This window comes from Rhea americana, unplaced genomic scaffold (genome assembly GCF_003343005.1).
Source record: "Rhea americana isolate MKP2758 unplaced genomic scaffold, rheAme1 scaffold_462, whole genome shotgun sequence".
Taxonomy (NCBI): Eukaryota; Metazoa; Chordata; class Aves; order Rheiformes; family Rheidae; genus Rhea; species Rhea americana.
This window is the reverse complement of record NW_028186604.1, coordinates 46,113-59,060: the sequence shown is the minus strand read 5'-3', so window position 1 is coordinate 59,060 and position 12,948 is coordinate 46,113. Positions and strand designations below refer to the sequence as shown.

At 42.8% G+C, this 12,948-nt stretch overlaps 1 protein-coding gene across 3 annotated transcripts in view; it reads left to right on the top strand.

The window, feature by feature from the left end:
- WDFY3 (WD repeat and FYVE domain containing 3) overlaps nucleotides 1-12,713 on the top strand; it is a 145,895-nt gene extending 133,182 nt beyond the window's left edge. For all 3 annotated transcript variants that reach the window (XM_085316344.1, XM_085316343.1, XM_085316345.1), the window contains exons 56-65: nucleotides 9-156; nucleotides 837-991; nucleotides 2,038-2,196; nucleotides 3,396-3,575; nucleotides 4,605-4,787; nucleotides 5,234-5,330; nucleotides 6,383-6,715; nucleotides 7,320-7,431; nucleotides 7,783-7,980; nucleotides 8,802-12,713. In XM_085316344.1, the coding sequence (XP_085172470.1) occupies nucleotides 9-156; nucleotides 837-991; nucleotides 2,038-2,196; nucleotides 3,396-3,575; nucleotides 4,605-4,787; nucleotides 5,234-5,330; nucleotides 6,383-6,715; nucleotides 7,320-7,431; nucleotides 7,783-7,980; nucleotides 8,802-8,922 (1,686 nt within the window). In that variant the 3' untranslated portion in view covers nucleotides 8,923-12,713. The remainder of the gene's footprint in view (nucleotides 1-8; nucleotides 157-836; nucleotides 992-2,037; nucleotides 2,197-3,395; nucleotides 3,576-4,604; nucleotides 4,788-5,233; nucleotides 5,331-6,382; nucleotides 6,716-7,319; nucleotides 7,432-7,782; nucleotides 7,981-8,801) is intronic.
- Nucleotides 12,714-12,948: the final 235 nt, after the last annotated feature.

Genomic DNA, 12,948 nt, shown 5'->3' with positions numbered 1-12,948 from the left:
AATTTCAGCTCTTTAAAAAACCGCATCCACCAAAACGGGTTAGAAGCCGAGTGAACGGAGAGGTGATGGGAACCTCTCTGCCGCCTGGTTCTACAAGTGACAAGATTTTTTTCCATCATTTAGACAACCTGCGGCCATCCCTTGCACCAGTAAAAGGTAAAACTTAAAACCGGCATCTTTAACACCTAAGACACTTAAAACACCCCAGTACTATAACATTGTGTTATCCTACGGTATGCTTTGGATACACAAAGTGTGTACTTATTCAATAAAACGTTTTTAAAGACAGGATAAAATTGGGTCCAAGCACCTCTTTAAAGTTTCAATTTGGGCAGATTGTGTCTGAAGCCAGTTCCAGAGGTGTCTAGACAGTATTTAGGGTATTTTGCTTCTGGGCCTTGAATGGGCTCAGTTTTTGTGTTTTGCTGTAGCAGATTCTTTTTCAACGGTGCCAAGAAGTGCTTAGGCAACTGTGCTTGGTAGTTGCACTGAGACCTTAAAAAAAAAAAAAAAAAAGTAGTTTTTCAATTCATGTGTGACGCTAGACTGAAAAAAAGTTAATTCTCTGTGAGGTAGGTAGATCATATATAGTCATTTCTTTCCTAGTTGATAAAAATGAATCTGTACTTAGTGTAAAGAAAAAAGAAACTCAAAATGTGGTGTACTGTTAGAGAGAATGCAACAGGCCTGCTGCCCTCTGAGATGGGAATATGTTCCTGTTCCTGTTGAGCGCAGGGACTTTCGAATGGGATGTGAAGGGACCGCTGCAAATCCGCGCAGCCTGCTGAGGTTTGTCCGTGTCTGCGGTCAAGGGTAACTGTTTCCTCTCTTTTTAGAGCTGAAGGAGCCCGTAGGGCAGATCGTGTGTACCGATAAAGGCATTCTGGCAGTAGAGCAAAATAAAGTTCTCATCCCTCCCACATGGAACAAAACTTTTGCTTGGGGCTACGCAGATCTCAGCTGTAGACTGGGTACCTACGAGTCGGACAAGGTTTGTGATCTGAAACTTGCTTCAGTGCTGAAGGTAACAAAAGAAATTGTTTTTCTGCAGGGAAAAATTCTGGCAGTGAAAGCTTGTTCCACCTGTGAATGAAATAGTCTTTGCTTGTTGCGCGTTTGTTTTATTGCTCCCTATCCAGTGGCCTCCATCAGAATGCTAGAAGAATGACATTAACCAGTGAATAACAGTATTTTTTAAAAATGTATGAAGCATGAATGAATTAAGTCCACACAGTAAAATCTCATCTCTGGTGTTCTCTTAGGAACCATCTTGTGGCAGAGATTGGAATTGGTTCTGTTCGAGTAAAACCTGTATCTGGGGTAGCCACAGTGTCTTAGTTATGTAGTGGACCAGCTTGCAGGCTGGCACTCAGGCTTTTATTTTTATCCCACATAGACAAATTATCAATCACTTCAGCAGCTGTGGTATGGATGGAAAACTGATTGGACTGTAATCAGGGAGCTGGCAAGATCAGCTGACTTTTTTCTTTTCTTTTTTTTTTTTTTTTTTTTAGATCCCTAAAATAGGCAGTCATTTGTTTTTTTCCATTCGCTCTCTTTTTCTGCGTGCTTGATTAATTTGTTTGTAGCATGTGACCGTATTCGGGAGCACGGGCTCAATGTCCTATATGTTAGGAAGTACCTAACACATGAACATCCAAACTACTTGCAGGTACCAGTAAAACATCAGAAGAGCAATGATAGTGACCGCAATTGGCAGAGCGGGTGGAGAGCAAGTGTGAAACGTCCTCACTGTGCTCTGTGTACGGAGGAATGTTTTCCTCTGGGCTCTGGTATCTTTTACGATGCGACTGTTTGATAAACATTTGGTACGGATTAATACCATTTCTTAGCAGTTCTGAACTGCGTAAGTGTTCAAGTGAAGCCCTTCTCATCTCTTCGGAACTATTTTTAATCAGAAAATCGGTTGATTAATCGATAGTGACTGCACGAAGTGGCTTTCAGAAAAACCAGCCATTTTGAAAGGACAAAGCACTAATTTTGCAAGTAATCTGTCTTCATTTTCTTTATTTTTAGGCAGTGATTGTTTATGAGTGTTTGTCAGAGTGGGGTCAGATACTGTGCGCTATTTGTCCAAACCCCAAACTAGTTATCACTGGAGGAACAAGCACGGTGGTGTGTGTGTGGGAAATGGGCATCTCCAAAGAAAAGGCTAAAGCCCTCACGCTGAAACAGGTAAAACACAACCACGATGCGTTTTATATGTGAGTTAGGTTCAGGTGTGAAAGGAGATATGGAAGGGGCATTGCGAACATGGAAATGTGAGGCCGGGAGAAGACCGCTAGAGAAATAAGCAGTCGAAGTACTGACCTGCTTTAAAACCAGCAAAGCGTGTCTTTAAAGTTGCATCGCCTTTAAGGATAGCTGATCACCAGGAACTGCCCGGGGAGATGGGGAACTGGGTGGCAGTGTTCACAAAAATATACAGTCCTGTTTTGTGCAAAATAATCTGTTCTATTGTAGCATTGCACATAAAATATGCCTGTAAACTCTGTATCAGGGAAGACAATAACTTTCTTGTCACAGTTTCCAAACATAGTGTCTGTCCAAAGCCATGGTTCCCAAGTATGGTACTTAAGAACAGTGCAGGACACAAGCTGGAATTTCAGGGCAGTGTATTTAAGTTGCTCTGCTTTTGTCTGCTTGCAAAAGTGAGGTCAGAGACTCTGTGCTCTGGAGCTCAGCTGGTGAGCTGTAACTCGTTAAGCTGGAATAATTCATCTGTTTTCTAGACTCCTGTTCCAATTGTTAGGTTAAGCCTAAAATGTGAAAGCAGAATCTCCTCAAAGTGGATGCTTCTAGTTTTCTTCTCCCCTAAATTAACCATGCCCTTTCAGTTACAAATTTTCTTTTTCTTTCTCTCTCTTAAACATCAGCAGAGGTTTAAATAGGGGCCATTTCATAATTGTATTATCGGAATCTAAATTAGAGGTGGTGCCTGAGCATATGTTGCTCCTAAAGATGGGCTAGTAATGTAGCTGGAGAAAGCAGGAGGGGTCAGATTTTCTGTTTTGGGTTATAAAACCCCACTCATCTATTGTAACACATCCTTTTTTTTTTCTTGTATACTTGAGGGGTTTGGAGGGGGGAGGGTGCAAGGGGAAGGCATAGGGGCTTGACAGGAGGCTGTATATCATCTGACCCTTGAAATTTGGACTTTCAAGTTCACTTTTTAAATGGAAAAAATAATGACTCCTATCAAAACTTTGATAATTCTTGTTATCCGAATGTTTTCGTTATCAGTCCATTTAAATCTTTTGATCAGATCATTCATGTTTACATTATCTGCATCTCTTTAGGTAACTGAATTTAGTGTAATAGTCTTTTTGCTCTCTCCTGATTGCCGTGTATTGTTCTTGATTTTTGTTTTGCAGGCGTTACTCGGTCATACTGACACTGTCACATGTTTAACAGCATCACTAGCTTATCACATAATTGTGAGTGGGTCCCGGGATCGCACCTGCATCATCTGGGACTTGAATAAACTTTCGTTTCTAACACAGCTTCGAGGTCACAGGGCTCCAGTTTCAGCCCTCTGTATAAATGAATTAACGGTAAGAACCACATGCCGTTCACAAAGAGCCTGAGATTGCTAAACCAAAGGAAAACCGACTAGGCTCTTCTGTAGGTTTGGGGAAACTTGTGTAACTCGCCTTAAAACTTTAGTACTTGCTTTAGGGAATAAATTGTGTTTTTTGTCCAGAGATGCACATGGGCCTGTTCCATGCAGAGCAGCTTGAGGCCAGCAGGGCCAGCGGCAGCATTCAGAGCGGGCTGTAAAACCTGCCACAGCAGCTAGGAAAAGCTTTTGATATGTAACCTTGATTTCTTATGCTTAATTTCAAGCAGAAGGTATGTTAAATAGAGCTGCAGTTGCAACAGTAGCGGAAACAGGCGTATCATAAAGCTTGTCTCTCTGGTGGTGCTATAAATTCATCCAGCTCCCGTATGCTTCAAAGCATTTACGTGATCTGAGGTTTTATTTAGCTGGGTCCAGCAGGGCTGTAGTTTGCAGCTAAAGTGGTGCCAGTGGCTGAACTCAGGGTAAAGTGTGGCCATAGCGCGATGAGAGAGCAGCACGAGGCGCAGTTTATTAGCTGCCGGTCCTGTTGCTCTAGTGTCAGTGTTTTATAGTGCAGTTCGTATTTCCCCTCTGGGTTTATTGGAGTATGGGCCATCCTTTGGCCTTTCCCAGGTAAGGAAACCAAAGAAATTTAAGGCAGTAGATGCTTGTGAAAAAGAGCGGAGGCAACGTGAGCTGGATTAGTTTAAAACTGTGGGGGAAGAAAGCAGTGGGGGGATGTGTGGGGATTTGTCCCTCTGTGAAAGGTGGAGGAGTAAGTTTACTCTCTATATGCTGTAAAAACAGCAGATAAGTTGTTACTAAGTCTGGTTTTCTATGGGCAATTTTGAAAATGCGTAACATCCTAAAGCTTTATTTAGAAAGTTAAACTCAGCTTGTATACAACTTCTGAAAAGTTCCTGTTTGGACGCTGAATTATACAGATAGATTTAGCCTACGTTTTTGCAGCAAAAAAAAAGATGACTCCCATTGAAATACAGATACGTTACTTTCTTTTCAGGGGGACATTGTGTCCTGTGCTGGCACTTACATCCACGTGTGGAGTATTAACGGCAACCCTACTGCAAGCGTGAACACGTTCACCGGCCGAAGCCAGCAGATCTTGTGCTGCTTTGTGTCAGAGATGAATGAGTGGGATACGCAGAACGTCATCGTGACGGGACACTCGGATGGAGTTGTCCGGGTAAGCACCAGCAACTGCTGCTTGGAGAAGTAAATTATACTCTTTAGTAGTAGGTAGGAAGGTCATGTCTGTGCAACACAGTGTCAAAAGCAAAAGGCCAGTCCCAAAAGCAGTCCTGCTACGCCGGTGTCCTCCACCCAAACAAATGAGCCCTGCAGTCCTGGGTGTGCCTTAACCGGAGTCTACTGGTCAAACTGCAGTATGGGTGGATTTTTGATTTGAACAGCTAAGATCTTAAAAAAAAATAGCCCAAGCCTTGTTCATTTGTGATTCAGGCATGAATGTAGATTCCAGCTTATAGTCCCTTCTGACTAAAAATAGGTCTCAGAAATGGAGATGCACGTGCTGTCAGTACAGATTCACAGTTGTAATAAGCCATCTTACCACTAGAAACAGCTAAGAAGAAAGCTAAGAATTCAGAATGTGCTTTTCCCCTGCCCCTCCAGTTCTGGCGGATGGAGTTTTTGCAAGTACCAGAAACACCAGCTCCAGAGCCCGTGGAGATACTAGAAATGCAAGAGGATTGTCAGGAAGCACAAATAGGTATGTTTACTGACAGGTGTTTTGTATTTGCCTTGTATGTGACCTTCTCTATACATAAGTAAAATCCTGTGGTTATACAGTGCAGAATGCATGTTACAGATTTTGTCTTGACGTAGAGCAGACATCCCACATCCATTAAAAAAAAAAAAAGTAAGTTTTCATTCGCTGCCTTCCTTATGCTAGTTTTATACTGCTGTGAATAGAATGAAATCGTACCCGTCCTACCTTTTTTGTGTTTAGAATAAACCTTTCTTGTGTGGCTGTTTCTGTTAGCAATGAACCCAACGCATGTTACCATTGTCAAAAAGCTAAATATTTATTTAAATAAAATTATAGCCTGATAGCAGAGCTAAAACCTAGTGATGGAACAATGTGTTTTTAGACAAGCAATGCTGGCTGTATCATTTTCCCTTTTAGAAAGAATTTGGTCCATAATTAATGGTCATTTGTTTACCCAATTTATCTTTCCCTCTTCCTGTTGTAGATAAGATCTGAATTTGGATCTGAATCTTATGGTACTAATATATGAATACATCTCTTTTTTCACTAGGAATGTGAGCATATTTGGAGGGTGCAATCATTTATGTTAATAAAACCTTTTACTAACAAATCTGCGTCAGGTTTCTCGGTCAGCCTGGTTCTCACTGTAGTTTAGCGCGTTTGGTTGTGTAAGCTTTGCAGAAAGGCAGCGGGAGGGGATTTTTTAGTTTTTTCTTGCTAACTTGGGCGTTTTTTGAGAAACGTGTTCATTGTGTCTACCACAGCCTACCCCAGAAGGACTAAGTGGTACTTGTAGGAAATACCTGCAGCTAAGGCGTGCTGTTTTGTGACAGACCGATGCAAAAAGATGAGCAACTTGATACCTGCTGGTATTCACAGCGGCAAGAGCCGTGCAGCTGAACGTCTGCAAAGGCGTTGGGAGGCCGGCCTGCAGGGAGTGCTGTGGTGGCACTTGTCGGGTCGCAGATAGCGCAATTGCTGGGAGGGAAGAAGGCTCAGAGGCAGTAGAGCAGTCTGGCTAACATCACCTGCTCTCCTTTTGCACCATTCAGGGCAGGAAGCCCAGGAAGAGGAGAGCAGTGACTCCGAGGCGGATGATCCGTGCATCAGCCAGGACACAAAACCGCAGGAGAGTCAGAGTCAACCAAGCAGCACCAGCCACCGGCCGAGGTCCTCGTCGAACAGAGCGGCAGCAGCGGCGTGGTCCGCCGATAGCGGCTCCGATGACTCGAGGCGTTGGTCAGACCAGCTCAGCCTGGACGAGAAAGACGGCTTTATCTTTGTGAATTATTCTGAGGGACAAGCAAAAGTGCATTCCCATGCTCAGGTTAACCACCCACACCCCAGCTATGCTGAAGCACGGCACTACAGCAAGCTTAAACCAGGTAAACAGAAATGGGAACGCTGCCTCTGTCAGATAAATGGACTGTTAGCGCTGACCCCTATGGTTTCTCTCTCTGCCCTTGCTGCATGGAGCAGTGTTGTGTTTTATAGTATAACAGATGTCTTAAAATGGTGTTTTTCCCCAGTCATTTGGGCTTCATGTGTGGCTAATAAATCCCAAAACAGGAAAAGAAAAAAGTTTGTACGCAACGGTTGCACGTTGTTTGGGCTTTTCCTAAGAAGCTGTTATTTCCCCTCAGTTTGAAATCAGAGCCTGACTTCTAAGAAATGAAGCAATCCTACCTTAGGACTTGGTCCTACCTTGGTACAGGTTCACCTATGTTTGTTACTGTCCTCTGCAACTCAGCTAGATTTTGGGCAACTAAAAGGCTCTTTGCCTTATATTCTGTGCCCCCTCCTTTTTTAGGTGCATTGGGGAACAGCTGAAAATGTATTATCATTGAGCAAAGCTTGAGCTGTAGAGAGTTGTCTGCCTCTGGGAAATGATGATTCTTCCCTTTTATAAAACTCTGCATGCGTGTGTATGTGAAATAACAAAAACGAGACCAAGTAAGCTTGCTTTTCCCCCTCCTCCTTCATGTCTAGGATACAGATGGGAGCGTCAGCTAGTGTTTAGGAGCAAATTAACTATGCACACCGCATTTGATCGCAAGGACAACGCACATCCAGCAGAAATCACGGCACTTGGCATCTCTAAGTGAGTAGCTCGCAACTGGTTGCCTGAAACGTTTTTCCCGCATTGACAGTGGAAGCAAAACGAACCAGCCGTTATCCTTGGTGTAACGCTGTTTAGTGGTGCTTCTCTATAGAACAGCTTTGTTCAAGGACAGAGATGATAAAATAATTGGATTTATTTCAGCTACCGGATATTATAGAGTGTTAACATAGTTCTGTTCCTCTGGCCCACCAGGCTAACTCAAATGTTAGTTACCACTGCCATAATTTAACATTATTAAATATTCTGACATGTGAAATCTGCCATTGGCCTGTGCACGTCACTGTGCCAGAAGGGTTGTGGCAATGATTTTTTTTTTTTTCTCCCTTGCAGGGATCACAGCAGAATTCTGGTTGGGGATGTCCGGGGCAGAGTGTTCAGCTGGTCTGTAAGCGATCAGCCTGGCCGATCTGCGGCGGATCACTGGGTGAAGGACGAGGGGGGAGACAGCTGTTCGGGCTGCACGGTCCGTTTTTCCCTCACGGAGAGGCGTCACCATTGCAGGAACTGTGGGCARCTCTTCTGCCAGAAGTAAGTCAGCTAACAGTTTCCTTTGGACTCTCTTCCGTACAGAGTTTTTGGCTAGGTAAAGCTCTGTTGCATGTCATTGAACTCTGCTAACAGGCTGAGGTTTTCCACTTCTTTACCAAAGCAGAACTTTGGTAGAGGAAACATCAGCACTGTCAAAACTTTCAGGGGAAAGCTAGAAGAGACCTGTATAAAAACAGTTAATGCAACAGCTATCAACAGAGAATTAAATCTGCTTGCAGTTTTGAAACCCTCCTGTTGCYCATTTGAGAGAGCAAAGTCTCTGGCCAAGTCTGGACAACTCCAGACAACTTAACTTTGTGAAGAAAAAAGAAACTACTTGTTCTTCAGCAAATTGTTGTTCTTGTCACTCCACAAGCAACATGGTCATAATCTAAACTGTGTGCAATGCTAATGGTGCTGATTTAGGAGCCAGGAGCATGCAACCTCAGATAGAGAAATACATGATGGAGAGGATGAACGTGAGCTCCCCTTAGGAGCTGAAGCAGGAGATTGGTCTCTGGACCATTGGGTTGGAGATGGGATCTTTAACTTCAGCTCTGTAGCTGTAATTTCTGAGTCTAAATGGTAACTTCTGTTTTTAGGCTACCTCACTCACAGAACCGTGTCACTGATATGGTGAACACAGGTGCTAAAATCTACTTGCACCACACTGCACTGTATTTATCCATCAAGATACATTTGAACAGATTTCTGGTGTTCAAGTTGTCACGATAGTTTCAACACGTATTTCCGCACCAGGATAAAGAAACCAGCCAGGTTGGCAGAGGACCTATGCTCACAGTGTCGTTCTCCCCTTACAGGTGCAGTCGGTTTCAATCCGAAATCAAGCGCCTGAAGATTTCATCGCCGGTCAGGGTCTGTCAGAACTGTTACTACAACCTGCAGCACGAGCGGGGTTTGGAGGAAGGGCCCAGGAATTGACGGGGTAACGAGTGGAGAGCGGAGCCGCGGGGGGACCCCGTCCAGCGCCACCGCTCCGAGGACGAACCGTCGGGTCGTGCAGTGATCAGAAGGGATTAGGATATCGCCTGTTTACACTTAAGTTTATACTGCGTTTTAAGCACTGAAAGTAAAAGGGATCATTGAATTGGTTTGTGGTGATTGAAGGTGTATGAGGCTAACAGAATATTTAAATGAAGAACAAGGCCCAGGAAGACATGAGTGATGACTGCAAATACAATAAAACTGTCAACCTCTAAATCTCTCTGTTGACGTGGCTATCAAGAAAATCCTCACTTATCCTAACCACCCGTTCTTGTCTTGTTTTTGTAGAGCTAGTCATCTTTACTGGGGGGAGGAGGGGAAGGGGAAGGCTTTTTAGAAGATAGTTGTAAATCTGCCTTCTTCGCAAGCAACTGTGTATATTGTAAATAGGTATAATGGCCTTTTTATCTAATTATGAACTTAACTGCCTGTTACATGGGACTTCAGATTAACCACTATACTTTGTGTGTCATCTTTATCTCATCTATCAACTTAAATATGAATGTTCAGAAAAGAAAAAAAAAACTCAAAGGCATTATGTGTATTTCTGTTAAAAATCCAGTCTGTGCATGTTTGTTCTTTCAGTTGCCCACAGTATCTTAATTTAAATAAGGCTATTCATAGAACTACATGGATTTTTCAAAAGAGAACTTTTTTTGAGAATAGGACTTGGAGTATTTTATTCTAATTGTAAGATAACCAGGAACTAAATTGTACACTTTTGTTGCATTTTATACCAAACTATTTACCACCTCAGTGTTGCTCATATTTAATGAGGCCTCTTTTATACATATGTCAGAGCTGCAGTTTTGTTAATTACTGAATGTTCGTTCGCAGCTGATTCATGCAGTGCAAGAACCAGCTTTTACCTTCTTTAGTCAATAGCAGTTGGCTTGCGTATAGCTACGGAATTAATTTCCTGTGCATAAAATTAACCACTGTTGTCCCGTACTGTAGCTCGGTTTCAAAAAATGTATGGAACAACGTAGTCGTTGCTCAGTAACTGCGTAGTATTAATAACGTCAGAAATGCTTCTAAAGCCTGTCTTCACGTTCCAGTACGTGGCATCAGCCTGAGGACAGCAGTTGATTTTCTTTTACCGTTTTTAAGTTTTAATACAAATTTAATAGCAGTATGTTTTTTTTTTTGTTTTTTTTTTGTTTTTTTTTAACTACTTGGTCATTTGTTTTGCACTACCTGTGGGATGAAGTAGAGACAATGACATCCACTGAGATTGGAACACATGCATCAGGCCCGTGGACTTATTTTCTGAATGAGGTCTTGATGGTGTTTTTTTTTTAAAAAAAAAAAAAAAGAAGAAGAAGAAGAAGAAAAAAATGTGCGTGTATATATTTTGTAAATGGGTGACAAACTGGTATAGATTTAGGTTATATTCACAGTGGATCCTTTTAAATAACGGTAAGGACACGACCCAAACCAACAGAAGGCCGGTGGCGGCTCAGCTCCCGCTCCGGGGACGTCTCTGCGAGGTTTCTTCGCACCGAGCAGTGGCATCGGCCTTCGCCGGTGTGATCGGAGCAGAGCCCGTCCCCGGGGTGGCGAGGGCCTCGAACGGACCCTGTCCTTCGGATTGCACCGCCCGAAGCGGCGGGCGCCCGGAGACGGCGCGAGCTCCTTCCGGAGGGTCCTCGGCGCTGCCTGGGCGCATCTGTCTTCTCTTGATTTGAGCTTCTAGCGGTGAATAATTTGTTAATCCTGACCACTTGCTATTTACCCTGATGTCACATGTTTATGCACTGAAGGTTAAATATGTATTTTGATACATGTTTGTTTATTATGTACGTGCTGGTCTGTAAAATTAGATAAATTCCTGTTTTGGTATGTATACTGGGTCCCCAAATGAACAGAGATGCTTCTTCAGAGCCCTTGCACACTGTTGAGTAAATGCAGGTTTATTTAGATTAGCCGACCCAAATAGACCCCTTTTGAATCCAAGCTGTGACGATCGCGTAGCCGCTCTCCGTGGCTACCTTGACAAGTTCGTCCTTAAAAATGAACCAACCCAACATCCTCAGTAGGAGCGTGTGGAGCCCCTGAATTCCTGTACCCGGCTGCTCTCGGTAATGTTGCCTTGACCCTTCCCAAAAGGATGCCAAAACAGCATAGTTTGGAAGCCAGGCTAGTGGCCTGGACCTTTGCAGGTCAAAGAAATGCGGCTATTTTAACATCTAGTAAATGCCCTAGAGTCCGCAGAGTTTTCTCCCTTTGCCTCCACTTTTCAGATCAAAACCATGTTACCAAATAATAATAATAAGTTTTCTATGGACCGAAACTTAATTGACTCTTACAGCCGCATGATTAAACCCTGAGGAAAACGGGGCTTCTGACAGTAAAGCTAATATAACCAAACACTAAAACGAAACGTTGGCGTTTAGTGCTCGTGCGGGGCCGTAAACGTCGGGGGCCGGGAGCGAAGGCGCAGTCAGCCGCGTTTAACTACCCAGGCACGTCGTACCCGTGTTATTCTACGCCTTTGACATCTGGCAGCGTACTTCACAATCCACGGTCACTTATTCATCCCAAATTCTGTAGTGTAGAGGTTGAGTTAGTACTTCACCTGAACTTGCGCTTTGCAAACCGGTAACTGCAGCCCTCTGGCTCGATTTCTCCCAAAAGAGAAGTCCCAAAAGACATGGCCTTGCTTTTTTTTTTTTTGCTTTTTTTTGGGGGGGGGGGGCAACCCAACCCAACCCAACCCAACCCAACCCAACCCAACCCACCTGCTCGCATTTCCTCCGGCAGCTGGTGCTGTGGGCAACTGTTTTGTTCACTTGGGAGTGATTTGGGGGCTTGGGGGGTTCTGTTTTGTTTCGTTTTTTTCTTTTGAGCTTCTAATGCAAAGACTTGCTTGGTTTTCCATGTAAAACTTTGTTGGGCAAAAATATACCCATGTACACTAACATTAGTAGACTGTATTCTCTGCAAGTACCTCACATGTCTTCTCCTGCCTTGTTCTTTGTAGGATACTTACTCACGTACTCTGACATTTGTATGTAGTGTGCAACTGTAATGTCATGCTTATGAGAGAGGGCTGGCTGCCTCTGGCCCGCCGTCATCAGTTCAACAGCAAAACACTTTAGATAAGTTATTTTGCACTTTCTTATGTATAAAATTGGTAGAAACTTATATTTGCTTTGTATCATTTAAAGACTCCTTTTGTTTCAGTCAATGAACTGTGTACAAAATATTTATGCAGTTAAAACTGTTTTTAGAAAGTATTTTTAATTTCAGCAAGTTTGGTTACTTGTTGCATGACTATTAACACAGCTGACTTTTTGTGTCAGTGCAATGTATATTTTTTTTGTCCTGTTATTAACTCGTAAGCCCTAGTTAAATGGCCATTTATTTGTACAGCATCAGGAGTAAATTGAAGATAACTGGCTAAGACTGGAGTGTGGAATTTTGTACTATATTGCAGAATCCAATATCTGTTTTTTGGTGGTTATGTAAAAGGCCTGAAGATTTACTATCTAGTGTGCAATCTGTGATATCTGAATGTTCATTGTATATTTGTCTCCAATGCAAAAAGGTAGAGTAACACAATTACAATACATGATTAAATGCAATAGTTCAGGTACTTAAGTATTTTTTTCATTTCAAATAAATACCTGCTATTTACCACCAAAAAGCTGTTTTGCATTTGTTGAAAGACGTTGAATAAGAAGCAATATTTGCAGTTGAATAAACATTTTTAAAATAGGAACGGTAACAAATGAGTAGCTTGTTTCTATATCACGACAAGGACTGAATTTTTATCGCTCGTTACGGTTTTGCGTTCTGAGCGCGCTGCAAGGTGAAACCTCCGTATAGCTTCTAAACGACTTCTGAAGCTAAAGACCTCCCAAAGGTCCTCTTGACCTTACCTGGTGAGATGTGACTTAAGAGCCAGAAATGCTGAAACATTTTATTGTGAGTCTTTTTTTTAGAGTAGACTTATGTTCT